Below are 27,459 nucleotides of genomic sequence, written 5' to 3' on the forward strand. Positions count from 1 at the left end.
ACAGGGCTGGGGAGGGTGTGGCCTCAGAGTCTCACTTCAACCTCTACTTCTCCAGGCCTTCGGGTGTGGTGTCCTGACCATGGGGTCTTGGTTATTTATTTATTTTTTCTGAAGAGAAATGTGGAGGAGATTGGCAGGGGGTAGCTCAGACTACTTAGTGAGCCCCCTGGGTGATGTGAGATGCCACAGCAGGGCCAGTGTTCAGGTCACATCTAGCCCGGCCTTACTGGGGGAAGGAGTCCTCTCATCCTCTGGAAGTTTCCTGTGTTGGCACATTTACCTTCAGAGGACTTGGAGCTAGCATGGACTGGGTATGAGGGTCACTATGGGAAGGTGCAGAGTCATGCAAGGCACTCAGTGGACACAGCCTCCTGTCAGAGCTGACTCAGCCCATCCTCCTGTAAAGTGCCTGGCGGATGCCCAGTGGCATTTCTGGATAGAATGCCCCCAGGAAAGGCCCTGTCTTTCACATCAAAGAATGGCAGAGTGAACAGACAGGGGGATGAGGGCGATGGCACCCTGCTGGGCAACCCACCTGTCTATGTGGTGTGGGACTTGATGGGCTATGCACCTTCTGCTGCCCGTGGAACAATGGCCATGGCTAGGAGTCTTCTGTGGCCACATGGCTATGTTTTGTTCCCTCCCTCCAGGTGACTCTGAGGAGCAGGGGCGGCCCCTCAGAGACTATCTTTTTCTATCCCCCACCCCTGCCTGTCAGGGCCTCATGTGCTCTCCACCTTTCTCTGGCCTCCGCAAGGTCTTAATACAGTGAAGGCTGCAGACCGGCTCTCGCTCCTCCCAATGCTGGAGGAAAATGCACACAGTTTTGAAATGAGGGGGTTAAAGATCAAAACAGTGAGTGCCCCTGCAGAGTTTAAATGCCAGGAAATACGAGCTTGCTTGAAGCCTTGCTGGCTCTGTGATTCTGGCCTTTCAGAGGGTCCCCTTATTTCTAAGTCTCATTCTCTGAATCCACACTGCTGGAAACTGGCTGGCTATAAAAAGCCGTTTCGCCCTAGGACTAAGAGCAAGGCGCCTCTGGGGCAGTGCAGTAAATGACAGGCACCTGTTGGTAGCCATAGCCTCACAGCAAGCTGTCCCCCAAGCAGCCACTGCCTTGCACTTGGGTACAGTCTAATGAGGAAGACAGAAAAAGGCTTGCTGACAGTCAGTGTCCACAGACAAAAGGCAGGACGCATCTTACTCCTCATGACTGCTGTGCTGCAGAGCCACAGGGGCTGTGGCTCTGACAGGGGGACTTGGGCACGGGCCTCTGGACAATATAACAGGGGCCTCCTCTTGCTCCTGCAGCAAAAAGACGTGGGTAAGCTTGCTTTGGCTCTACAAGGCAGTCAGTCCCCTTCCATCCAGAGGGAAAGAGCTCAGGGGCTTCCCGCCTTCCTAACAGCACCTAAACCTGAACCATGAGCAGCGCCTGGACCATGAGCAGCACATGAACCATGAGCAGCGCCTGGACCAATACAACTGTGCCAGGAAAGGGAGTCCTCGGGTGCCACCAGAGCAGTGAGGAGATGAGAAGCTGGGGGAGGAGCTGCAAGTTGCTTGCAGTGGCCAGGAAATCTCAGCTCAGAAGTGGGTCTACTAATGCAGTCTACCCTGAAGTCCAGCTTTTTTTTTTTTTTTTTTTTTTTTTTGGTTTTTCAAGACAGGGTTTCTCTGTGTAGCTTTGCGCCTTTCCTGGAACTCACTTGGTAGCCCAGGCTGGCCTTGAACTCACAGAGATCCGCCTGCCTCTGCCTCCCAAGTGCTGGGATTAAAGGCGTGAGCCACCACCGCCCGGCTGAAGTCCAGCTTTTTGGGAAGTGGGTGACTCTGCTGGAGAAGTCCCCTCACTCGGGGCATAGGACCTCCTTGCCACAGTAAGCTGTTCTCCTGACACATGGGACACCATTGCACTGGGCTGGGCTTTTCTCGATAATCTTGCCATTGAACGCCATGCTGGCTGGTCTACGGGGCAGGCATAAGCAGGCTGATGAGGGACAGAAGAGTCATCTCCATGCTCTCAGCTAGCCTCCATTACTAGCAGCATCATTACACACACCCCACATTTAAGTGGGGGACAGGAAAACAGAAGTGAGAAGGAGTGGATCCTAAAAAGCAGAGTTTGGAAGGCTGCCAATCAACCTGTTCTCTGGTGCTGACTCTCGACACTAGCCATCACTCTGAAGGCTGTGCCAGACACAACTGGCCTTGCATAAAGTGGCCCAGCTCTGCCTTCCATGTGGGGCCTGGCTGCAGGAAGGGAATGGAAGCGGGACAGATACCAGGTCCATCTTCTTCTCCCCACCAGCCTTCTGCAAGCTTAGAGCACAAGCTCCCTGATGTCACACCATGCCACACCCGTTCCATGGGATATGATTAGTTGGAGCTTTACTGAGAGGATTAAGCTGGATTCTGTAGTACATTATTTTCTCAGATGTCCCTTCATCTGACAGTCCAGGTGATCTCCTCTGGCAGGCTCTTATTTGCCCCTGAGAGGAGAGAGACCTCACCAGGACCTGTCTTTACTTCTAACGAGAACAATGCCACCTGCACAGTGGCAGTCTTTAACCCAGGGCAGGTCAACATTGGAGGTTAATCATTTAGATACAACAGAGCAAGGGAGAGAGGACAAAGAAACCCACAGGGTCTGGGCACGTGGAGATGTACCGCTCTATTTGGGTAAAACACCACCACTTGGGATCAGTCCATTCTCACCACTTCAAACAGGTCACGTAAAGTACATGGGGAGACTGGCGAGTGCCCACAAATCTCTCCAACTGCCCTAACAGTCCATTTTAGACAAAGACTGGCAGGCTGTTCCCAGGGAGGGATGGGTAAAAACATGATAGCACAGTCTAAATTTGTGCTTCAGAAAATCCCCGTTTCACACCCTGCCCGAGTTCCTGATAAGCTAGCTTCCTATATGCATTCAAAAAACAACTCACTCGGGACAGAACAGCTTTTAAGAAAGCAGGGCAAGCCCCCCCCCCCCAAAAGAGAGGATCCACTACCAAAGACCAGGTTCTGGGCTGCAGGCTGCCAGGCTCCAAGGCTTGAGAAGTCCTGAGGGTCATTGTGGGGCACGAAGAAGAAATTCATCGCTATGCCGCAGAGGGCACAAAGGTAAGACCCAGGTTAAAAAACAAACACGGTTTTAATGGTGCTGACTCTTCTGGCAAAACAAGACCACAATAATGAGTGGTTTTCTTTCTTCTCCTCGCAGTCAACAAGGAGGGAAAATTGTCAAGAACAGCACAGAGAATACCAGTGTTTATGCCACCCATGCCAGCCACACCAACACTCCTAGTTTGGCACTGTAGCAGAGTGCAGAGCCTGCCCAGGTCCTAGGCACTGAAGGCTGGGTGTGGCATCACAGTACCTTCTGGCCTGGGGAGCGAGGCTAGATCTGGTTCTATTTCTAGGGACACTGGGGTGAAGAAATGCTAGCAGGCCCAGACCAATGGTGTTCTCAGTTAAGCAATGTTCCTGGTCTTGAACTATCCTGAGCTTTATACCGGAACTGGAAAGGCAGCCCAGACAGACCCTGCAGGGACGACCGTGGCCTGCTGCACCTTCCCCAGCACTGTCACCAAGTACCCAACAAAGGGGAGAAAGGCTTCTTCCGGGCTCACTTTGAGGGTACAGTTCCACAGAGGGCAAGGCATGGCAGCAGGGGCTCCCTGGCTGCAGAGTCTACAGCTGGGACTCCAGAACAGAATGGAAGCACAAACCCCAAGGTCTGCCTCCCAGCAGCCTACTTCCTCCAGTGAGGCCTGACCTCCCAAGTTTCACAACTTCCTGAAATGGTGCCACCAGCTGGGGACCGATAGTTCAAGCACATAACCCTGTGGGGGACAGTTTACATTCAAACTATACTAATTAGCGATCTTACTGAAGCCACCATAGTGGGGTACATATTTGGTCAGCTCACCTAATTCTACCTCATATGCCAACTGCTCCCTTAGACCACTGTTGACAGCTTCCAAAGCCCTGGTACCTGTGATGCCTCATCTCTGTCAACTGGGTTCAGAGTTACCAGGGAAACACAGCTATGTGTGGGTCTGAGGGTTTTTCCAGAAAGGCTAAACTAAAAAAGGAAGGGTCCACTCTGGATGTGGGCAGTGCCATTCCATCTACTGGGTCCTGTACAGAACAAAAGGAGGAAAAGAGCCCAGCACCAGCATCCATCCCTCTGCTTCCTGAATTCTGTCTCCCTGCTGGATACTGTCTGTAACAGCCTTGGCTCTGGTTTAGGCTCTCAGCTTGTCCACGGTAGCCTCCTTGTTTCAGGGAACACACTTCACTCAGGCATGACAAGGTCAGGAGACTTCCTAAGATGTGCCGTTCAGCCTCAAGCTGTGCTTATGACTGCAAACTGGACCGTAGTCGGGGTGATGAGAAGGTACCTTCCATGCCTTCTGTTGGCTGCATCCTGGGCAGGGGTCGTCCCTCATAGAGGTGACATATCAGTGAACTAAACAGAGGAGGCTGCCGAACATGTGAAGGCACCAAACTCCAAGGAACTGTCCACTTTAAAAGGGCAAATTCCACATTAAGAAAAAAGAAAAGGCCTATGCCTCCTGGCACACCTTGGGCACAACCTACTCATGGAAAGAATGTGCGAAGGGTCCCAACTTTGAGTGGTTCCTCAAGTGTTTCTTAGCAGAAAATAGTATCCAAGTTCTGTCCCCATCCCTGAGACAGACACCTGCCTACCAGGGCTCTTTGTTTAAGATTCCCCATGAACTCCTCCTGGCCACTCTAGTCTGAAGGCCGCTCCTCCTCTGGTCCTCTGGCACAACCCCCGGCCAGCCTGTCTTCCTGTGTTATTTCCCTGGTACTCAGGACCTAGCACAGTGCCTGGCAACATGAAAGGGGGCCGGAGAGAACCAGTCCTCCTCAGGGAACAAATGCAATGGCAGCTGTTGGGCCGGAGCCGAGCACAGGGGACAGGACTGCTGCCTGTGGGGAGCTGGCCCAAGCGCTTTGGAGGTGTGCAGTGACCCCCACACACCGTGGGGCCAGCCACGCCAGGAGCTGAATTCTCACCTCATTTCTCACTTTAAGTTTTATGTGTCTGAGTCTTTCGCCTGCACCATGTGCCGGCAGTGCTCTCTGCCCACAGAGGCCAGGAGAGGATGCCTGATCCCTGGAACTGCAGGTACAGACAGTTGTGAGCTGCCGTGTGGGTGCTGGGAATGAAACCAGGTCCTCTGGGAGAGCAACAAGCACTCTTTTACCGCTAAGCCCCCTCTCATTTTTCTCAACAGTTCTTTATGTATGTTTTAGGAAAAAGCCAAACAAGGGTCATGAGGGCAGGTGGCCGGCAGAGCGCACTGGTTGGCTCTGTGCCTGCCTGTTTCTCTCAGCCCACCTCCATGCACTTGGGCAAGACCACAGGCTCGGAGAACGGCATTTCAACACTGGGTGGAAGTTTCTGCCTCAATGTAGTCTGGACTGCACACAGTAAGTCACCCCTGTGAGGAGACAATCCTCTGGGCTGATACTACATTCACCATTACCACCTCAGAAACAAAGTATGGCCACCACTCCAACACGCCCTCTGGTATCCCTTTGAGGCTATTCTCCTGCCCCACCCACAGGCAACCACCAACCTGATTTACGGCCCCAACCTAACTACTTACCCACATCATGTAAATGGAGCCGTACAGTGGGAAGCTTTGTATGTCAGTTTTCCCACTCATGTAGCCCAAGCAGTAGCCTGTGCAGTAGAGGATGATCCTGACTCCTGATCCTCCTGCTTTTGCCTCCCAAGTGCTGGGGTTACAGGTGTGTGCCACCATGTCCCTCAGGGCTTTGTGCCTTCTAGGCAAGCCCTCTACCTATGCTGAGCCACAGCCCCAACCTTTCATTTTCCTTCTCACTGTTTAAAAGGCCCCTGAGTTGAGAAAGTTTATACCCAAAAGCATTCCTGTCTTTCCTGTGCCTCCCGAGTAAGACACAGAGAGGAAAACTTACCTTCTGGAATACTTGGTAGTTGGATTTGGACCATATGTCAAGCTGTTGGGAGAGAGAACTGGCATCAGTTTCAGTCAACAAAAGGAAACAAAAGTGACAGAGTGGGACCCAAGGGGCATGGCCTGCCGAAGTTTCTTCTTCACCAAGCTCCAGGTGACTTAAGAAATGAAATAAAGAGAGGATGTGGAGCAAGGGGAACACTCCTCCATTGTTGGTAGGAGTGCAAACGTATACAGCCACTGTGGAAATCAGTATGGCGGTTTCTCAGAAAATTGGGAATCAATCTTCCTCAAGACCCAGCTATACCACTCTTGGGCATTTATCCAAGGAATGCTCAATCATACCACAGAGACATATGCTCAACTATGTTCATAGCAGCACTAATCATAATAGCCAGAACCTGGAAACAACCTAGATGCCCGTCAACTGAAGAATGGATTAAGAAAATGTGGTACATATACACAATGGAATACTACTCGGCAGAGAAAAACAATGACAGCATGAAATTTGTAGGCAAATGGTGGAACTAGGAAATATCCTGAGTGAGATAACCCAGACTCAGAAGGACAAACATGGTATGTATCCGCTCATAAGTGGATACTAGAAGTAAAGCAAAGGATAACCAGACAACAACCCACAACTCCAAAGAAGCTAGCTAACAAGGATCACCCTGGGAAAGGGAAATAGATGAGATCTCCATGAGTAAACAGGGGATGAGGGGTGGGCAATGGAGGGTAGGGGATAGGGGATGAGAATATAAGGAGGGATGGTTGAGCTGAAACAGGGATGGAGTGGGAAAACAATGATAGAGATACCATGATGGAGGGAGACATCATGGGGATAGAGAGAAACCTGGTGCTAGGGAAGCTGCCTGGAATCTCCAAGGATGACCCAGCTTGGACTACTAGAAATAGTGGAGAGGGTGCCTGAACTGAACTGGCTTACCCCAGTGATCAGATCGGTGAATACCCTAACTGTCATCACAGAGCTTTTCTCCGATGACTGATGGAAGCAGATGCAGAGATCCACAACCAAATACCAGGCAAAGCTCCAGGAGTCCAGTCAAAGAGAGAGAAGAGAGATTCTATGAACAAGTGCATCAGGATCATGATGAGGAAACCTGCAGAGACAACCAAACCAAACTAGTAGGAACTCATGAAAGTTGGATCAATGGCTATGGAGCCTGCATGGGACTGGACTAGGACCTCTGCATGGAGAGACAGTTGTGCAGCTTGATCTGCTTGGGGGGCCCCCTGGCGGTGTGATTTGAATCCATCCCTGGTGCACGAGCAGGCTTTTTGGAGTCTACTACCTATGATGGGACATCTCGTGCAGCCTTGAGGCAGGGGGAAGAGCTTGGACTTGCCTCTACTGCATGGGCCTCCCCATGGGAGGCCTTGCCTTCTTCTGGGGGAAAGTGGGAGGCTGGGGGGGGGGGAGCAGGAGGAATGAAGAGGGGGATCTCTGATTGGTGTGTAAAATGAATGAAAAAAATTTCCTTAGTTAAAAAAAATGAAATGAAATAAAAGGCTATAGGCATCAATCTCCAGGCCCCACGGCCTGAGCTTCCAGCTCGCTTTAGAAACTGATTCTTAGCTAGGCGGTGGTGGCACACACCTTTAATCCCAGCACTCGGGAGGCAGAGCCAGGCGGATCTCTGTGAATTTGAGGCCAGCCTGGGACTACAGAGCGAGATCCAGGACAGGCACCAAAACTACACAGAGAAACCCTGTCTCGAAAAACCAAAAAAAAAAAAAAAAAAAGAAAGAAAGAAACTGATTCTTCCTGATTGCATCCCTTGAAGTGCCAAGTCACCCTAGGCTCTTCGCCTGGATTGTCCTTCCCACAAGCTTGCACATGGCTCTTCTTGGACTTCCTTCAAAGTTCAATGTCACTATAATCAGGAAGGCTTTCCCAAGTTACTTATCAAAATATTATTCCCAACACCTCCTTTCTTTACCCTTTGAAAAATTAAAGTTTTTCTAACACCAAAGACCCGATCTGAAGTGCTGTTATTTCTGTTGGCTCCTGATTTGGCCCATACAGAATGTGAACTCAGTGGGCAGAGGTCCTGGGGCCTGGCATGTCACAGGCATCACTAGGCCACTGCTGAGTGAAGGAGAACCTGCTCCATGCTAGGCACCACACCAGACCCTCCATACATGCTTTCATTTAATCTCCAGGGTGGGTTTGGCTTTCCAGATGAGGAGGAAGTTCAGAGCCACCCCTCACCAAGGTCACCTGGAGAGGCCTCTCACAGACGGCAGGATGGCATCACCTGGCTGCACCGGCAGCCCCTGGGAGGGTTGTTTTTCTAATTTGTTCTTCTCTCATACATTACATCCCTACTGTGGTTTCCCCTCCTTCCACTCTGCCCAGTTCCCTACTCCTGCCTCCCCTCTCCCCCATCCACTCTTCCTCTGTTTCCCTTCAGGAAAGGGCAGGCCTCTCAGGGATATCAACCAAACATGGCACAAGTTACAGTAAGACCAGGCACAAACCCTCATATCAAGGCAGGATGAGGCAACCCAGTAGGAGGAAAAGGGTCCCAAGAGCAGGCAAGAGTCAGACACGCCCACTTCACTACCAGGGAGTTGTTTTTTAACTTCCAAACTCCTTGCTCTCCCCTCTGGAGGGGCCGAGTTTAGAGGGCTGGAAGCAGCACCTTGTTGTGTTTTAGCAGCACTCGTGCTGGGCTCTGGCACTGTCTTGGTTAGGAGGCCCTGATCTAAGGAGACTCCATTGCACAAACAAAGAAACTCCAGGTCCCGGATGCGATGTGGGCAGGGCTCACAGAAACCAGCCCGGTCCCTCACATACTGGGGGGGTCCCTCACATACTGGGGGCTCACGTACAGTCCCTCAGTGGCTTAGTCTAACTGAAACCATTTTGGTTTCCCAAGCTTGCACGGTAACTCATGCCTTCTCACTGTTTCAAGACTTCAGAACAATGATGAATGGCAAACCCAGAATTACCCCAAGACAGAGACTGCAGGAGCCAGGCTGCCACTCACGGCTAATGATAAGGAAGCCTCTGTGTGTCCCAGAGGTACTAGACAGGTGACTTTAATATAATGAGGTCAGGAGCTGAGCAAATCGAAATGGCCAGTGAATGGTCTCCCGGACCTGCCTCTGGGGTTGACTGCTGGTCACAGCGGATAGCTGACCCGGGATAGCTCAGGCCTGTGTGCTCTTGCATTGATTTGCAGCACTAAGGCACACAAGAAGTAGCTGCATGGGAACATGCCTCTGAGCCACAGGAAGTGAGTGCTGCACTTGAGCCAGGTACTTCAGAGTCCTTTCTGTTCTGAGGAAACTGCACAATGTGGCTTTCGCAAGAGTCCTTAGAAATTAGAAGCTGGGTTGTACCCAGGCACGCATTCCTTTCTCCTGGCTCCTTCCCACTTGTGACTGGTTTCTTGTTAAGTCTTGGGTGCTGAAGGGCAGAGGGGGCAGCCCAGCTCCAGAGTTGGTACACAATGTGGATCTTTGGTCATGCATATATGTATGTCACTGGGAAAATGTACTCCACCACTTACATCAAATCCCTCCTGGTTCCCCATAACTCCCTCCTAGTAGCACATCACCAATGTCAAATTGCACCACCACCACCACCCCCCCCCCCCCCCCCGCCCCAGAGAGGCAACATCAAATTCTAGTCTCTGTCCCCTTTAAACCAATGGATGGGAAGGATACTTTGAAACATCTTCAGACATTAGAGATTGACAGTGTGTAGGGCAATGTGACAAGAGTAACTGCCAGAAACCTCAGCTACAAAGGGCCAGTGAGTTAGCTATGGAAAAAGGCACCTGATGTTAAGCCTGATGACCTGAGTTCAATCTTCAGCACCCACAAGGTGGAAGGACAGAACTGACTCCTGCAAGTTGTCCTCTGACCTCTGCACATGCACTCACATGTATACATACAAAATAAATAAATACAAAAGAATACACACTGTTAATTCCCCACACTTCCACTGTGTTGGGAGAAGTCAGGTCAGGTGACTTCAGTGCAGTTCAGGCCAGGGTTTGACAGATGCAGCATTTAAAGACTTCCTGGGAACACAGGGCAAACGAGAGTGACTTTGCATCTCTTAGTTCTACCCAAACCACAGCGCCAGACTTTAAATTGGTGTTTTAGGAAGAGCAGCACCGGGGTTGGTACTTGGAAGAGACTTCTTTCTCCTCTCTTTTCCAGCCGGCAGTTCTGTGTTGACGCCGCCTGCCCGTTCACACCACACACAACACACTGAGACAAGGATACCAGTCACAAAGACAGAGATGGAAGTTGCACACACTCAGAGTTGCAGACTTAAACTATCTTAGGAGACCTTCAGTTTCTACAAAATCTTTAGATTAAAAAAAAATACCTCGAGAGAAAAGATCAGGGGCTTAATTAAGATGGACTCTGCAGCCTAATCGTGGATTTCCAAAACACGCCTTGCCTATTCACCACACCTCCTTTTTGAAAGGTTTAAATATGCCATTTAGAACACCAGGGGATGATTCCACCATCTGGGACAGCAAGGCCTTGGACAATACAGTCCGTTTACCTGGTGCACATGGCTGAGAAAGGGACCTGGTAACAATGGGCTCTCCTTTTGCTGGGAACCTGCGGCAGGTGGCTTATACTTGATCTTCCGCTAGGTTTATGCCAGAGAAAGCTGTTTAAATGAGCGTTCTGGAGTCGGTGCCCTGTCTCTCCTTAGGGCCAGGGAGAGCTCAGAAATTCATTTCAGGAAGCCAAGGCTGAGCCCAGTGAATATTTATTAGCTCTTCCTTATTTGCTGCAAAGGCAGGCATTGTTAACTTTTTTTTTTTTTTTTGCTAGTTGCAATATTAAAAAAGGGAACATTTTGGAAGCTGCAAACCTTCAGCTCAGTGAACAAGACATTATTCTGAACTGGGGTGTCTGTCAGGAAGAGAGTGAAACTCCCCTTGGAATACTGGGCAATGCTGGAAGGATTTGAAAGGGCCAAGTCAGTCTCGTGGAGCCTCGTGGATGAAGCTGCACTCCTGGAGGCAGCCTGGGGATCGGGCACCGCAGTTCAGGTGGGGGTAGGGTCTACTTTCAGGGGAGTGAAATGCAACCCTGTAGATGAGTGGGGTGCTCATGTCTGCTCTCGGGATAAACACCAAGATGTCAAAGAACCGCTGGAAGCAAGATCAGATGCCAAAGGCAAGGTCACTCCGTCCTTGCTGATCTCTTATCTCCTCTGCAGTTGGCAGCCCCCCCCCCCTGTTCCAGTACTGGCACACAGAGATCTCTTCCATCTCACAGATGAGGAAGCTGAGGCACAGACAACATCACAGCTAAGTAGTGGGAAACTGGAGAGCAGGCCGGTGTCCAGAGGCCCAGGGATTACCCTGGGAGGAGACTGCCTCTCAGCTTGACTTCAGATGGGGATGTTACTTGGGGCCCCTCTACAATGTCACTGGCCCAACTCTGGGGGTGCTCCTGCAGAATCAGCCTCACAAATCCATGCCAGGCCTGCTGCTGTGCCAATCATCGCCGCTAACATTCATTTAGCAGTATGTGAAAGCGCTGGCAGCTTATCAGAAAGTTATCAATTCTTTATTTCATTTCAAAAGGCGGCACACACAGAGAATTTTAAATGATCTAAAATGGACACTTCCAAATGAAGCTCCTAAGCCGCAGCGGGGCCTCAACCTTTAAAGAAAACCTTTAAAGGGATGTCTGTCTTACAAGGCCAATGGGTGACAGACGTGTCAGTCTGGGTGAAGGATACAACTGGGTACCAGGGAAGGATTTCTCTGTAGTTGGCCAAGTTTTCAGAGTCATGGAAACTTGTGTGTGGTCATCTTCTTAAGTCTGCCCACCCTCCCAGGAGAAGAGAGGAAACGACTCTCACCAGGAACACAATGCTACGGCTCTATTCTTCTTCAACTTTTCACTTTCAATCAGGACATGCATTTGTTACTAAGAAATTGCTGAAAGCACAATTTCGGGGCACCCTCTGCACAGGAACCCAGCTGGATTCATTCCCTTTTCCCGGCGCTCACCCTTCTCCCCAGAAGTAACAAGAGGCCATTTTTCTGAAGGTCGTCTGAACAATTTCAAAGGCTATAACAAATCAAAATGTTCCCTGCATCTAATATCAAACGGGGCTGATGCCAACACTTATTAGAGAAATCAGATTCAAGCTTCTCCCAACCCCCTCGACCCAAACACACACACACATCCAACTTTGAAGTGGGAAGAATGCGGGATCAGAAATTACCCTGGAGACGGCTCCGGCTGTCTTTGAAGGCTCCCTTTGATAACGCCATTTCTTCTCCTCTCTTACGCTCCGAGGCTAAAAGCTGCCTTTTTTATTGATATGGGGTAATTAATGAAGCTATAGCATTAACATAACCTAAATCCCCTAATAAGATAAATTCAACAGAGACACTTCTATTTTTTTCCATCCGTTAAGTCTGACTGATATAAAATCAGGACAATGGCCAGGTGTTCCACACCCTGCCTGTTAGCATGCTGAGTCACGGCCCTCACTCCCTGATTACAGTGAATAGTGGTTGCTGAGTCTGAACAGCAGTTTTATTCTTAGAGGAATGAGGCTATTGGTGCTTGATATCAAAAATATGCACCACAGGTAAAGAGACAGGGCATCAAGGAGTGGCTGTTGCAGCAGAGGGCAGGCGGCAGTGTGCTGGATGGGTGTTGATGGAAAGACCGGCTGGGTTTGGAAGCTGGGTGTGGGGAAGGGAACGCCTGACTACTTCCATAGCATTAAAGACAACGTGCTGGACAACATGCAGGACGGGAGGGTAAGGCCACAGAGGCTTTCTGAGCCCATCCAGCATACCCAGACTGAGCTCCAGGTCAGCAAATGCAGGGATGCATCTTCCCCACAGCAAAGCCGCAAGGGACACTGTGTCCTTGCAGAGCAGGCCTTAAGTCCAGTGGTGTTTTCCAAATCTTACACTTTGCTGAGGAGTGTGACACAAGTGTGTGCACACCAGGCCCGGCACTTAACCGATACCTGCAGTGTCTTCTCCTTTGTTAAGTGCTTGCCGAAACTGGAACTAACCAGATGGTGAGGAGCAGTGGCAGGAGAGCAGGCCAGAGCAGAGCTTCTCTACCAACTGAGGCCCGGCCCTGGCAGCCTGGCTTGAGGCTTATTATTTTATTTTGAGGTCTCTACCTGCTACATGGGCCCATGCACATAGGTGCAAATGGGACCAAGAAGTTCTCCTGTCCCACCACACTCTGAGGCCAGCCATCCTCAAGCCCAGATTCCCTCAAAATGCTTAGTTTCTTCTGTATAGTGGAGAAACAGCCATCTTTCATGAGCAGGGTGTGTATGTGGGCTCATGTGTACCCCTTCAGTCTGATCATTTATGCTTTGTTGATTCTTCATTTTTCCATTCTGGCTAAGTCTTTTCCCCTCAGGAGGGCTATCCCACCAGCCTCTCTCCCACACATAGTTGCAGGCACTAGGTCTACTCTGAGCATGGTCACGGGACTGGTCTGCATAAGCAGTTCCCACCCTAAGTTCCAGCTTCCCTCTCTGTGACAAGAGTCTGATAGCAGTGTCTACGGCAAAGCATGGCCAGGAGGACAGGCCGAGCACTGCATGTACAGGAATTATACCATTAGGCCAGCTCTGTTGGCAGATGGGGGTTGGCCGGAGGGAGGGGGGAGGGGGAGAGAGGGAGGGAGGGGGAGAGATATTGAAGGAGGCATGCCCTGGGGGAAATATGTAAAGCATTTTTAAAGGATAAAAGTCTGTCAGGTGGACTAGGAGGGCAAGCACGGAGGGAAAGGAAGAATGGTCAAATGTGTGTAACAGCCTGGCTGTTCTAGGGGCCACCGTGGGCACCAAGGCTGGGGGTGGGCTGGACACATGCAGAGAATGGGGGCAGGTAGGGTCAGATCTTGCAAAGATGTCTGGATCCTGTTTTGTAAGCCAGATCTCAGAAACATGTTGTGCCAACTGCTGATACACATGCTCTGAGGACAAAAGTTGGGACCACAAAAGAACTTGTGACCTCATGAGAAAAATATGCATCTCTTAGACACTCATAAGGCACATGTATAAACCAAAGGGTCTAAGAATGTCTAAAGACACTTAACTTCTTGGCTGGGATAGAGGGGGATGGCTCGGAGCTGGAGGGAACATTTGCCTAACTGTGAGAGGCGCTAGGCTCTATCCTTGTGACTGCAAAATAAAGATAGAGGGGGACCTATTTGTAACCCAGGGTTTCTTAAACTTGGGGGCATGGGCTGTCCTGGACCTAATGCCTATTAACGCCTACCTCCTACTCTGGGAAGGCTGCTCCGAGTAATACTGGAATGGTGGAAAGCAAGAGAACCCTATATATGCAGGGATGTCTATGGGGAGGCTAATCTGCAGGCCGAGGGCAGCACAGACCTTGGGAGGGAAGGAAGACTGGAGTCTGGATGTGAGTCGGCAAGAGCAGGTACCAGATCAGCAACAGTGAGAATGAGGAAGCAGAGGGCAGACAGAGGGCCTGGGGGTGGGATCTAAGAGAGGTGACAGCCAGCACCTGCCGACAGCCCAGCCCTCAGGGATGGCAGGCAGGCAGGCAGGCAGGCAGGCAGGCAGGCAGGCAGGTTTAGGCAACTGAGTGGCAGAATGGCTAACCAAAGACAAGGGACAGCAGGGAATCTGAGTTAAGGAGATGAAGAGTTGAGACCCGACAGGAAGTGATCCCTGTGCAGGTAACATGGCTGAGAACAGCTAAGGGGAGTGGGCAGAGGGAGGAGAGAACCCTGGGGAAGCAGGAGGCAGGGAAGGGATGGACAAGAAGAAAGTGTGGCAGCACCTGCCACATGCAGCAGGCCGCCAGAGAGGGTGTCAAGAGGGACACAGTAGAGACTACATCCCAATTTCCTGTTCTGAGTGCAGTATAAAGTACTAACCGTTACGTTCTGAGTGTTCCCCAGGGGCAGAGTGCGGGTGTCCCTGTTTGTGACTGTGGACAATCTGGGTTTGGTCAGCAGAACATCACAGGCAGCTCACCAGCAGCACGCACAGCTGGCAGAATCGCCATTCCTGGTCTGAGTTGGGAGGGTGGCTCATTTGCACCCTGACTTGGTAACTATGCAAGCATGGTGCTAGTTACAGCCTTCAACCTCCAATCCATGTGCGGGTAAGGGAGCAACAGCAGTTTCATACCAGCCGTGACAAGAGCAACGGCCTTCTACATGCCCACTGTTGGCCAGTCTTCCCGGGAGGCACGCACTAGGCCTGCCTGGTTTCTGCAGTAGACCAGCAATCAGGAACCTCAGCTGCTTGACCCGGCAGAATTTAGAATCCCATGCAGGCCACGCCCACCAAACGGTCACCCTCACTCTTCACTCTTGTTCCAAGGACAGTTTGATTTTTCCAGAAAGAAAAGGAATCTCTCCACAAATGATTTGAAATCAACCAGGAGACCTATATAAACCAGGCAGAGAGCTTGGAAGAAGCATCACTTCTCTGGTAGTCATGGTCTGTGGACCGTGGGCATGCTGGGTACTTTCCTCAAATGTAAACCTGAGCACAGCACTAGTACACCTGTCACATGCTAAGCCACGTCTACCACCTGCTTTTCAAGAACTGTCTATTCTCATTATAATGTGGCCATTGAGTGGCGGTAGCTATTACCAAACACATTTAAATGTTAACATTTAAAATGAGGAAAGGGAAAGGTCCCAAGAGAGGGAGGGGGGGTCCTCAGGCTGGAGAGTGACAGGGGGAACCTGGGTGGGTCTGTGGGGCAGGTGCTCATCACGCTTGGGAGCAGACACAAATGAAGGCTGTCAGCTCTCATTAGTGTCCTCCGCTGCTTCCCACAGAGCCAGATGGAGAGTGCACGCTCAAGAAAGTACAGGTCCATATGAGTGAAGGCTCCAGGACACCCATCCCCTGGAGAAGCACCTGCCTTCTCGTGGGGCCCTCAGCATGTCTGGCTGTGGAGAGGGAGCTTTCTGGGAGACAAATCACCTGTAGGAAGAAGCAGTCTTCCTGCGGAGGTATTCAGCATGCAGCTGAGATGGGACTTCCCAAGGGCCACTGTGAGCATCAAGGAAAGAGTGTCACTGGGTTGTGTCAAACTAACTTGGGTCTTTCTCATGGCTCTAGGAAAAGCAGAATGCTGAACCCTGGGCTATTGATGTGCTGGTTGACTTGGGAAAAAAAAAATCTATTTCCTCAGAAGACATGTCTAATGAGGCAACTGGGGTCTAAGGTGATCAATTAGAAATTCAAGCGAGGGCATCGGGCTTGAACTAGCAAGTGGAGAGAATGAAAGAAAGAGTTCTTGTCAAGGGTTCGTTCATCTTCACGCTGACTAGTCTGTTTGTGGATTGCTTCAGTGCTGATTTGCTGGTTTTAATATCACTCCTCGGAACTCCATTCTGAGACAGAGAAGAACCCCTGCCCAAGACTCCAGGATGCTTACCTTACCATCCTCTGTGTAGACATTTTCATTATACCCCTTCACAATCGTGCGGTCAATGAACAGGCTCCTCATGACGACAATCACTTTCAAAACCTTTCCCAAGGTTACCTGTCAAAACACGAGTACACACATGTGAGGGCTCACACACAACATGCAAACCACGCAGAGCTAGGCTGGATGGTAGAGGCAGAAACCATCCTAATTCTGAGCGAGGCAGCTGAGGACATGGAGGGAAGGCTCAGTGCTTAACCTTAACGTACTTGACAGATCCTACCGTGGCAGACTCTTCTGTAATATCTGCAATGATAGCCTCCCTCACCCCATCGCCACCACAGCTTTGCCTTCTAATCTCTCATCATGTGCTAGATAGAGTACCTGCTCCACCACTTTCCAAGGCCAGGGTCCTCTGACTGGAATACATGGAATACAGAGCAGAAACAGGCACCCAGTACCCCTTGGTGGAGCTGCCTATTAATGCCCGGTGAAAAGTGGAGAAACAATATCAAAGTGAACCAAAGGGAAAGGAAAGTGGCCACAGGTATCCAGAAGGGAAGCATGGCCCTGACATGCAGGAAGTGCTTTACTCTCTCAGAACCTAAGCACACACCACGGATTAAGACAACACCTAAAAAGCTGTGTGTGGCGCAAGCCTTTAATCCCAGCTCTTGGGAGGCAGAGGCAGGTGGGTCTCTGAGTTCGAGGCCAGCCTAGTCTACAGAGTGAGTTATAAGATAGCCAGAACTGAGGGGTTGGGGATTTAGGTCAGGGGTAGAGCCTTGCCTAGCAAGCGCAAGGCCCTGGGTTCGGTCCTCGGCTCTGAAAAAAAAAAAACAAAACAAAAAAACCTAAACAAACGAACAAAAAAAGATAGCCAGAGCTATATAGTGAGAGCCTGTCTCAATACCCTCCCCCCACCTCCACACACCCACAAAAGAAAACACCGAAAAAGGCTCCTACAATGCCAAGGAAGTGTCAGGCCCTTCAGGGTCATAGCACTAATGCTGCCTTTCGTTCTGGACTCAGGCAGACCTGAGTGTGTGGAGGTGGGGGAGGGGATTGAGACAGGCTCTCACTGTGGGTCTTCCTCCATATTGCCACACAGTCTTCAGACTACCAAGTGCTCCCTGGCCTTCCTAGAGGCTACCCTCTCTCCTGCTGCCACAAGCTTAAGGTGTTTCCAAGTTTCCCTAATATAAACATGGCCGCAGTAGGTACTTCTGGTACTGCCACTGCATGCGGGGTCAACATTATTATTTTAAATTACATTTTATTTACTTATGGTGTGCGTCTATGTGTGTGGATGCATGTGTGCCACAGTGTGTGTGTACAGGTCAAAGGCAACTTGTGGGAGTCTCCTTCTAGCATGCGAGATCCAGGGGCTGAACTCAGGTTGTTAGGTTTGGAGGCAAGCACCTTTACCTGCTAAGCCCCCTCGTCATCCAAGGGATGGTAACTGTGAAAGCATGGTGCTAGTTACAGCCTTCTTTGTTCTCAGCCTCCAATCCATGTGCGGGTAAGGGAGCAACAGCAGTTTCATACCAGCCCTGACTACTGCATCCCGAGTGCTGGGATGACAGATGGGAACCTCCAGGCCTGATCCAAGTTGTTGCTGTTTTAGATTAATTTGTATTTTAAAAAATATGTGTATGTGTGTGTTTGTGAGTAGGTGGGTCTGTGCACATTTGTGTTGGTGCTCTCAGAGGCCAGAGTCAGACGTCTTGAAACTGGAGTTACCAGTAATTTTGTGCTGTCCAACATGGGTGCTGGGAACCAGACCTCAGGTCCTCTTCAAAAGGCATTAACTACCGAGCCATCTTTCCAGTCCCACCCCCAACTTGGTTAAACAACAACAAAACATTTAGTGCAGTAAGTAGGGCGTGATAGTGCATGGTTTTAATCCCAGCACTTGAAGTTGAAGCAGGTGGATCTCTGGTCTATAGAGTTCCAAGCTAGCCAAGGCTACCTGGTGAGACTCTATCTAATAATAAAATCAAAATCCAAAACCCCCTATGAACCCAACTCCTGGCCACCTAGTGTCACCTCTACCTCCTTTCCTCTCCCTATACTACTGTGAACCAAATAACAAAAAAGGTATCAGTTCTCTGTAAAAACTTTAGTACGTATCTTTAAGAGACAAGGGCTTTGCAAACAAAAAAAGCCAAACTGTGACTGACCTCATGTCTAGAAAACAGCAACTATCCAACATGAGCAAACACCTGGTGTACTAGTTATCAGACCTCTAACAGTCCTCTAACGCTACTCTGAAAAGATTAAGAACTTGCTCACACCATGATCCAAGTGTGGACCATAAGTGATGCTGATGCACTCCACCAGCCAGAGCGGGCCCTCCATCTCCTGCTTTGCTGGCTGAAGAGGCAGAAGCAGTTACTGTTCATGAGGCTCCAGTCTGCACTCACAGAGGCTTCCCCAGGGAGCATGGTTGTGTCGCACCCTGCACTTTCCACAGGCGGCCAGGAGATGAGGCTGGGGTGTGGGCTTTTGGTGAGAGCTCACTGTACTCATATGTGAGGGCTGGCTGGTCCTGAGCAGACTTGTACTAGTTTATTTACTATCTTTCCATTTCCACAAGGCTCTGCTCTATGAAGTCTGTGAGAGAGGACTCTGGAGTCCATCTAAGCTGGAGAGACAGAGTTAGGTAGGACCTTTTGAATTTCAGCTTGCTCTTGGTGACACTGTATCCAAACCGAGTTGAGTCTTGATTATGCTTTTGGGAGGCTTGGACTCCTTGCAGCTCTGAATGAAGCACCTCTGTTGCAGGATTGGGAGCAGCCCAGTAGGTGATGCCAGATGCATGGTACTGTAGAGGCTGGTGTGGGGGAAGGGTTCAGTAGTAGCTATGGCTCCTCAGCCTGAAGCTGTGTTTGGAGTTAGTTGAGGTACAATGGTTTGAGGCCAGTTAGCAGCAAAGACGGAACCGGAACTACTGCCCAGCCAGAAGACCAGCACTTGGGCTCATCCTCCCACCTGCTGCCACACTCAAGGCTGGAGGGAAGCTGTGGACCATGATGCTAAACCTCCAGGATGCACAGAATGGTGCATCTCATGAATGAATTCTAGGCAGAAAGCACCTGCCAGCCTGTAAGTCAGGGAAGATTAAAGCTGCCACAAGGCTGATCCGCCGGATCTCACTGACCCCAGTGATGGCCATTTGCTGTACAGAACAGGTCAAGGGCCTGTACTTTTGCATGGATTTTCACCCCACAGGTGCCACATACAGGAAGTATGACATAGGGCAAGTCAGTCTCCCACGCCCATCTGCTTAGAAGTGGAATGAAATGGGGAGGGGCTGGTTGAGGAAATTAAAAAAAAAAAAAAAAAAAGGGATGCAGGTTCTAACGCTCATCACAGGGTGAGGTGCACCACAAAGCATCCTTCCAAGTGTGACACGGTGGAGTGGACAACACTAGTCATCAGTATGGAGCTGGGTGCACATTCTACAACGTGCTCTCTAGCCCTACTGTCACCCAGTGAGCCAGATGCTCCCCTGTGGAGTGTACAAGTTTCTAGCATATCTGGATGCACCAGGTTGTAGTGACCTTGGGCTTCTGACCGACGGACGGACACAGTACATTGCAGATGGGCCGTGGACATCTTTCTACATCCAGCCAAGGCTGCCATAGTCAGAAGCAAGATGCTCACTGACAGGGGCTATGGGTTGGTTCTTGGCAATGGCTATGGGGTGTCACAGATAAAAGCTAATGCCATCTGGTAATGAAGCAGGCTTGCTGTTGCCAAGGTAACACTTTTCTATACTGAACAACACAGCTCTTGAGAGCTCACTCACCACTTTGTGGCAGTCGGTCCAGCGTGTGTAAGCGGCACACTTAAAGACAGTCAAGGAAGCAATGCTTCCTGAGCAGGGACCAGAGGTCACTTGGAAAGGTACCAGGAGGCCTCCATGATGGCCTCCTGTTCCCAGGGACAATGTCTAGAAGTGCTGGCACTGCCAGTCTCCAGTGGGTTAGCCATGGTCTGGATGGATGGTGGTCACCGGCAGCTACCTGTCAAGCTGCATTCTCCTGAGAGGATCCTAGCTCACTGTGGTCAAGGATGTCACAGACAGGAGAGGAAGTGTGAGGAAAGTTGAGAAGGAAAGAAATGCTTGCTTCAGCTCTGTCACTGACAAAAACCCAACACACTTGGTGGCTGAAGTGTCAGCCTACTGGTGACTTCCTCTTGGCAGTGGAGATGGCCAAACACTCATTCCCGCAGTCTGTGCAGTCAAAGCAGTTTGAGATGAGCAATAGCTATGTGTAGGATTTGGGGGAGGTATGCTGACTACATGCTGAGGAACCCAGGCCAGATGGCCCCCGACCCAGCACAGCGCATGTGTGCTGGAGGTAAAGGGGACAACACAGGATTTGCTCTTCTGACAGCTGCTGTATTTCTGAGCCCTGCTTTGGAGAGAGGGTGTCTTATTTGAAAAAAGCCAACCGTTCCTATAAAGCCACCCATGAACGCTTTTTCCATACAAATAAGGTCAAAGTAATCTAAAAAATGCTTTGGGGTGTAGAGGCAGAAAGGCAGGCACACACACACCTCTAGGGGTTAGGAGTCATTTTTTCTCTACTACAATCCTAAGGAACTTCCTCTGCACTAATTCTGAAGGACTAGAACGAAGCAAAGAACACCGACTGGAGTTGATTTATCGTCTGAGATGTGCCCTGCTGGCTCCAGACACTGGTTCAGAGAATCAAGTAACTGCAGAGGTTCTATCCCTCACCTTCATCACCACCACTGTTAAAGATTTATTTTTATTTATGTGTGTATGTGCCTGTGTGTTTGTATGCCACCTATGTGTGGATGCCTGTGAGGCCAGAAGAGGGCATCATTTCCCCTAGAGCTGGAATTACAGGAGGTTGTAAGCTGCTTGATGTGGGTGCTGAGCCAAACTTGGGTCAAGTGCTCTTAACTCCTGAGTCACCTCTCCAGAGCCCACCTCTCTCACTGTTAAAGGGATAAACTGAGGATAAAAGTGGCATGCACCTGTACAGAACTGGAGGACACCCAGTGCTACCCATGCAGAGCACTAGGAGTAAGTAGTGCCGAGTATCGAGGGAGGATGGTGCTCTATCACAGAGCCCTATGACACAATTAGAAAGGCCAGGGTGGAGGGAGCTGTGCCTAGGGGTAGTCCCTGGGGGTGCTCCAAGGACACCCCTCCAAGGAAGGTGCTTAGTTGTGGAATGGAAAAAAAGCACCATGGCACCCAGGCTTCGCACAGCTTCTTGGGGCCTTCTCTTTGAATAACACACTCACCTCTTTATCTAAGGATGGGGTATGCTTGCATGGCTGCAGTGTACTCCTCTAAGAACCCAGGAGGCAGCCCAGCCAGCTGTCTCATTTCCATTTTTAACAGAAGAAAGCTGGAGATTTGAGTCCAAGGTCGCTGTTTCTCTGTGCAAGGCCAGGAGCTACCTCTTGCTGTTTCCCCGTATCTTGCCTGGCCCAGGAATCCAAATGCCAGCAACAGTGACCACAGAGACAGGAGTCACCTGACCCTCCGGCCTCCCAGCAATCTTCTCTGGCACTGTGCTAAGTAGCTCTAAATCCCACTCCCTAGGACTCCGGCTTCCCTCACCTATGGCTTTGTGCACACTCCCAACGCTGTGATAAGACGCTAATAATGTACCTGCTTCGTCTAATTTTAGTGCATTTAAAAAAGCCAGCCTTCTGGATTCCACACAGCTGCTGGGTATGTGCAGCCCTGCTAGAGTCATGCTGGGCAGAACCGTCCTCCAAACAGCAGCCTCGGAAGCTGCAGCAGCGAAGGGTGTGAGGACGGACGCAGAGTTCTGGCGGCTGCTTCTTTCTAGGAAACAGTGGGCTGCCTGGAGACACAAACATCTGAGCCAGGCTGACTCGGAGAGGCTCAAGGCCTGGCGAGGATGGGGTCAAGAGCATGGACTGTCTGCCGTACTCTGAGGACAGGGAATGTGGGGCTGTGATTAGGGAACCATCAGGGCACACTGAGGACCACACAGAAAAAAGCCAGGTCTCTCCATATTCAAGGTATGTGCAAGAGAAGGCCTCAGGTACGCCTCCGATGGTGCAGCACCATGTCATACAGGAAGGGCAAACTAAGAAAGGAAAACTCAAACTGCGAAGAGACTCCCACCAGGAAACTAGGTTTGAGAGACAAGTCAAAGAGCCGCAAGGGTGGTGGTTTCTAGTTCTCCTGTCGATAAGGAAGGACCACAGAAACTCGGCAGGTAAAATGAGTCTGCCTAACAGGACAGAGTGGTGTTCCCGTAGACCCCTGTGCAGACCCTGGCTCTGCCCCACTGGCAGCGTGGCTAGGCAAGTTACCCTCCTTGGAAAGCACCCCACTTCTTTAGCCCGTTGGCAGGAGCTACCTCTTGCTCTATAGAGCCCGTCCAGAACAAGGTGGCTAGGACTGCTAAGCGTAAGGCAAGGAGTCAGCTGGACTTTTGTCGGGTCATCCCTGCCAGCCCCAAGACACAGGGTAAAGACACAGGAGCTATGCAGTTCAGATACCGTTCTGCCACCAACAGAATGGTATGGCCTGGGAGAAGCCACCCAGGGAACCCTGGCCTCCTCTTCAAGGTAGGGCCTCTGTGAGGATGCACAGTTGGTGCTACTGTCCCCCAGAACCACGCCCTTAGCTCACTACATGCTGGCAATTGTGATATTACTGTTGCCATTATTTTGAATAATTACTAAATACTCCGCCTAATAAAGTTTATTTCTCATTAGGTGGCTTAGTCCATTGATAGGTAAACTGGAGTCATTTGCTAAGGAACCATCAACATTAGCAGTTTGAGCACTCTAAACTTTCCTTAACTCTTGCCTCTCTAGAAAATCCAAAGCTGCACTGATTGCAGGGGGATTTTAACACAGGAGACCTAGCTACTTGGCAAATTTCACAGAAAGGCTCATAACAGAGAGTTACAAAATCACTGTCCACTTTGCATTACAGACATAAAATTCCTCACAATCCTATTTGTCTTCCTCTCAATGACAGAAATCTAAAGAAAGAAGAGGGTGTATCATGCTTCTCATGGGTTCATTCCCCTTCAGGCTTCCCTTGTGCTGTGAGGGGTCATCAAAATCAAATCCAGCTGACTTTAAGTTTTAGATATATACATGTATAGAGCCCTTCCAGAAGGAGTGAGGATGGACACGGGCTAGCTGATGAGGAATCAGTCAATGATTGCCAACCACACTAAAAACAATGGGCGCTGCGGACAGCCTTGAAAGCAACCTTCCACGGCACATGCCTGTATCTGAAGAGCATGACTGTCAGGCATGAGGCCCCTTCCCAAGGTACTCTGTGTGGAGAACCTGATGGACTAGATGTAGCAATGGGATCAAGGGAACACAGTGGCCTGGTAGGGAAGGCTGGGCTGGAGCACATCCTGGTTAGGCCTGATAATTTGCCTCTTTGCAGCAGAAGACAGGAAAACACGGAGTTGAAAGGAGAAAGGAAAATACTATGAGGGTTGAAAGAGAGGAGAGAAGGGATGGGGAAAGGAGGCTGGAGAGACAGGCAGGCAGATGACACAGCCCAGAACTACCAAATGTCTTCTTGCCCTTTGCGTTCCTTCCTCCATCTATGTGTTAATATGTATTATGTGCAGGCCAGGCATTAGCACTTAGAGAGGTAAGTGAGACAGACAGTTCATGGAGCTAGTGGTCTAGTGGCAGGCGACAGGCAGGTAAGAGATGAAGAGCCACTGCTGTTTTGAAGGAAATGAACAAAACAGCGACAGCTTAAAGGGCATGTGCAGGAAAAGATGACGTGTGGAAAATGGCATGAGTGAGACGGTGACATATTAGCGGCCTGCACTGTACACTCAGATAGTTATTAGGAAGGTGAGCAAGAGATGCCGACTCCTGTGCTTGGACATTCCTGGAGGGGAGGGCGGTGGGGAAAATTGCTGTCAGAAGACGGGAAGGCTAGGGGAAAGGGTGGGCTCAAGTTTCATTGAAGCTTCCGAAGACCAAGGCAGCCCTAGCCAAGTGCAGGGCAGAGCAAGAGAGGAGCAGGTGCAAACACTCGGGCGTGGGGGGCAGCCTGGGTCAGACAGGGTCTCTGAGGCTCTGATGGGGAGCCTGCCTGCCTTCCCCCGCCCCCCATCCCCCAGACAGGGTTTCTCTGTGTTAATAGCTCTGGCTGTCCTGGAACTTGCTTTCTAGACCACGCTGGCCTTGAATTCACAGAGATCCACCTGCCTAATGGGAGTTGACTTCTGAGTGACAAGGGATGCCTTGCAGGGCTAGGCAGAAGAGTGACATGTCTGTAGTGTACTGTTACACAATATCTGCTTCATGGAGGGATCACGGAAGCAAACGAAGAGACCATGAACAGGGAAGAGGGCAGCTTCAAGTAGCACCAGTGTAGGGATGGGGCGATGCCACGGACTGACATGATTTGGGGCTGGGGCAATGGCTCAGTGGATGGAGTGACTGCCATGCAAACACAGGGACCAGAGTCTGGATCTCCAGCACCCACATAAATGCCAACCTGTAATCCCAGCACAAGAGAGGGGACCTTTGAAGCAAGCTGTCTAGTGAGACTAGCTGAATTGGGGAGCTCTGGAGAGAAATAAAACACCCTGTTTCAAGGTATAAGGCAGAAAGTGAGTAAGAAAGACATCTGATGCCAACATTTAACCTCCACATGCATGCACGCACGCATGCATGCATGCACGTACACACCCCACCAAATAACTGATATACTTTGCCATTAGACTGAATATGGGGGAAAAAGAGGAGTGTGGGATCTTCCAAATCTTCAGGTTGAGCGCCAGACAATTGAATGGTCTTGGGCATTTACTGAGATGGAAAAAACAGGGAAAGGATCGATTCCCTGTATAAAGTCTGAGCTACTTTTGAAATGGCAAAGAGAAGTATGTTGAGGGGGCAGCTCTGAGACTGGACTCATGACAAAGGGCTAGGGGTACTCCCACACTGCTTAAAGGATCCCAACAGGCCCTCTTTCCTCGGGGGCCTTCATGGAGCTGAAGGCTCACCTTAAAGCCAGTCTGTAACAAAGATGCTCTTTCCTTAAAGGAGGAGTGCCCCCCCCCCCCCCCCCATGATGTTGTGGACCAGGTGATGGTGGTCTTCATGTAGACCTGCCAATCCACTTAGAATGGTATGACAGTACCCTCTGGGGTAAACCTGGCTTTGTTAAATTTCCATTTTTTTTCTGTCAATACCATGTTAGGCAGCACTTGGTGTTTTAATATTTGTCTGTAGGATGTACGCCAACTTGACCTTGATGTAGAAAATTTTAATTCAAATCAATACATGGACAAGGTCACTTTAAAATCCAATTAATATGAATGGAAAAAATGCCCCACAGTTGTGTGAGCTGAAAATGGGAACAGCAGTAAGTTAACAACTACAAAAGAGACATGTCCACAGCCTAACCTGGGCCCTTCTGGGTTGGATAATGCAGTTATCTGTGCCCTTAAATATATGTGGTAGTTTGAATAAAAACATTTTACTTCTGTTTAGGGTGGCCTAAAATTAAGCTGAGTTTGTTTAAAGATAAACACAAAATGTACTGAAAACTGTGAGTTCCTATAACCTGATTTAAAATAAATTAAACCTTGGACTTCAACTCACCCAGGCCTCCCTGGAGAAATCTAAGCTCCACTCTAGTTCCAACACTAACACTTTGCATTTATATAGAACACAGTTCCAGAACTGTGTTCACTAAGCTGGACGCGGGGAAACTGAGGCATTGCATTTTAGCTTTTTGTGTATTCCTATAAACATTATGCTACCAGGGATCTCTTTGAGCTGCCATTTTTGTACCTGGATTTTAAACCTGGTTCTTGGTGTTTTCATTTGTCAGTCCTGGGCATCAAAACCAGGTCTTCGCACATGCTAGGCAAGTATTCTGGAATGAGCTACATTCCCAGTCCTGGAGCCTGAATAATGGAAGATATTTACTTTTTTTTTTTTGGTGCAGAAGTTTAAAGCCACGTCCTAACGTGCACCCCACTACTGAGTTATACCCCAAGTCTCAGAATAAAAGGGATACCAAGAATTAGAGATGTGATGTAGCGGGTGGATCATCACTGGGCTCTGTTGTTCACATCTGTTCCTCTCTTTTCCACTGGGAGCCTCACTTTTCTACACTTACGTCAGGTGGGGGTGGGACACGAGTGACTAAGCATCCACCTAAGGGAGACGGAGCCAAGTCTGCCTCCAAGAACAACGAAGTTATGTAAGACTGAGATGTGATATTAGAGGTGCCAAGGAAACACCAGAAGCTTATTTCTCACTTTACTGCACGTTTGAATTTTCTGAAAGGCTGCTAAAGGGCCCAGAGCTGTGTAATGTGAGGAAAGCCCCACACCTTGCATGGCTTTTCCAGCCCCCAGGTACCTCTGTGCTTGAAGGGCAGATGTCCCACAGCGCAGGCCCAGTGGCCAGGGCTGGGTGTGTGTGTGTGTGTGTGTGGGGGGGTGTGATGGACGGCGATGCTCCCACCTGGCATGGCTGGCTAAGGTGCAGACGACTGTGTGGGGTGTCTGTTTCCCTCTACAGATTACACTGCTGCAGCAAATTAAAAGCAGCCAGCGCGCTGCAGCGAAGGACAAGCTGCTGCCTTGCATAAGGCCTGCTCTGCCCCACCCCTCCCCGCCAGCATCACTCCGCATCTCCTTCACATGAAAATCATACCCACCAGCAGACTTCCATCGCACCCCCCCCATCTGCCGCTAGTATTAATGCTCTTCACACACTCATTACTCTTTAATGATGCCTGTTTGTAAATAGCAAGACGGATGCAATTAAAGCACGAGAGGCTAAATAAACACACACTCTAATTAGGATCTTTACAAGAGATTTTTTTTTCACGTATAGACTGGAATTTACCTTTCATTAATCTAACTTAATTGCAATAGTGCACCGATAAAGAGTCAGCCCAAATTAAGTGCTCTAAATGATTTCCCCGTAGTAAGGGTTAGCCAGGGATCCTTCCTTTGGGTAACAAGCCTCAGTTTGCGGGAAGAGGGATTAACTGGGGAATACAGCCATGGCACACT

At 50.0% G+C, this 27,459-nt stretch overlaps 1 protein-coding gene across 1 annotated transcript in view; it reads right to left on the reverse strand.

Annotated features, from left to right (window-relative positions):
• Positions 1 to 27,459, reverse strand: part of Med27 (mediator complex subunit 27) — a 179,386-nt gene that overhangs the window by 11,094 nt on the left and 140,833 nt on the right. The window contains exons 5-6 of the mRNA XM_028883306.2: positions 16,412 to 16,519; positions 5,983 to 6,024 (exon numbers count right to left, since the gene is read on the reverse strand). Of these exons, the coding sequence (XP_028739139.1) occupies positions 5,983 to 6,024; positions 16,412 to 16,519 (150 nt within the window). The remainder of the gene's footprint in view (positions 1 to 5,982; positions 6,025 to 16,411; positions 16,520 to 27,459) is intronic.

This window comes from Peromyscus leucopus, chromosome 4, assembly GCF_004664715.2.
Source record: "Peromyscus leucopus breed LL Stock chromosome 4, UCI_PerLeu_2.1, whole genome shotgun sequence".
Classification (NCBI taxonomy): Eukaryota; Metazoa; Chordata; class Mammalia; order Rodentia; family Cricetidae; genus Peromyscus; species Peromyscus leucopus.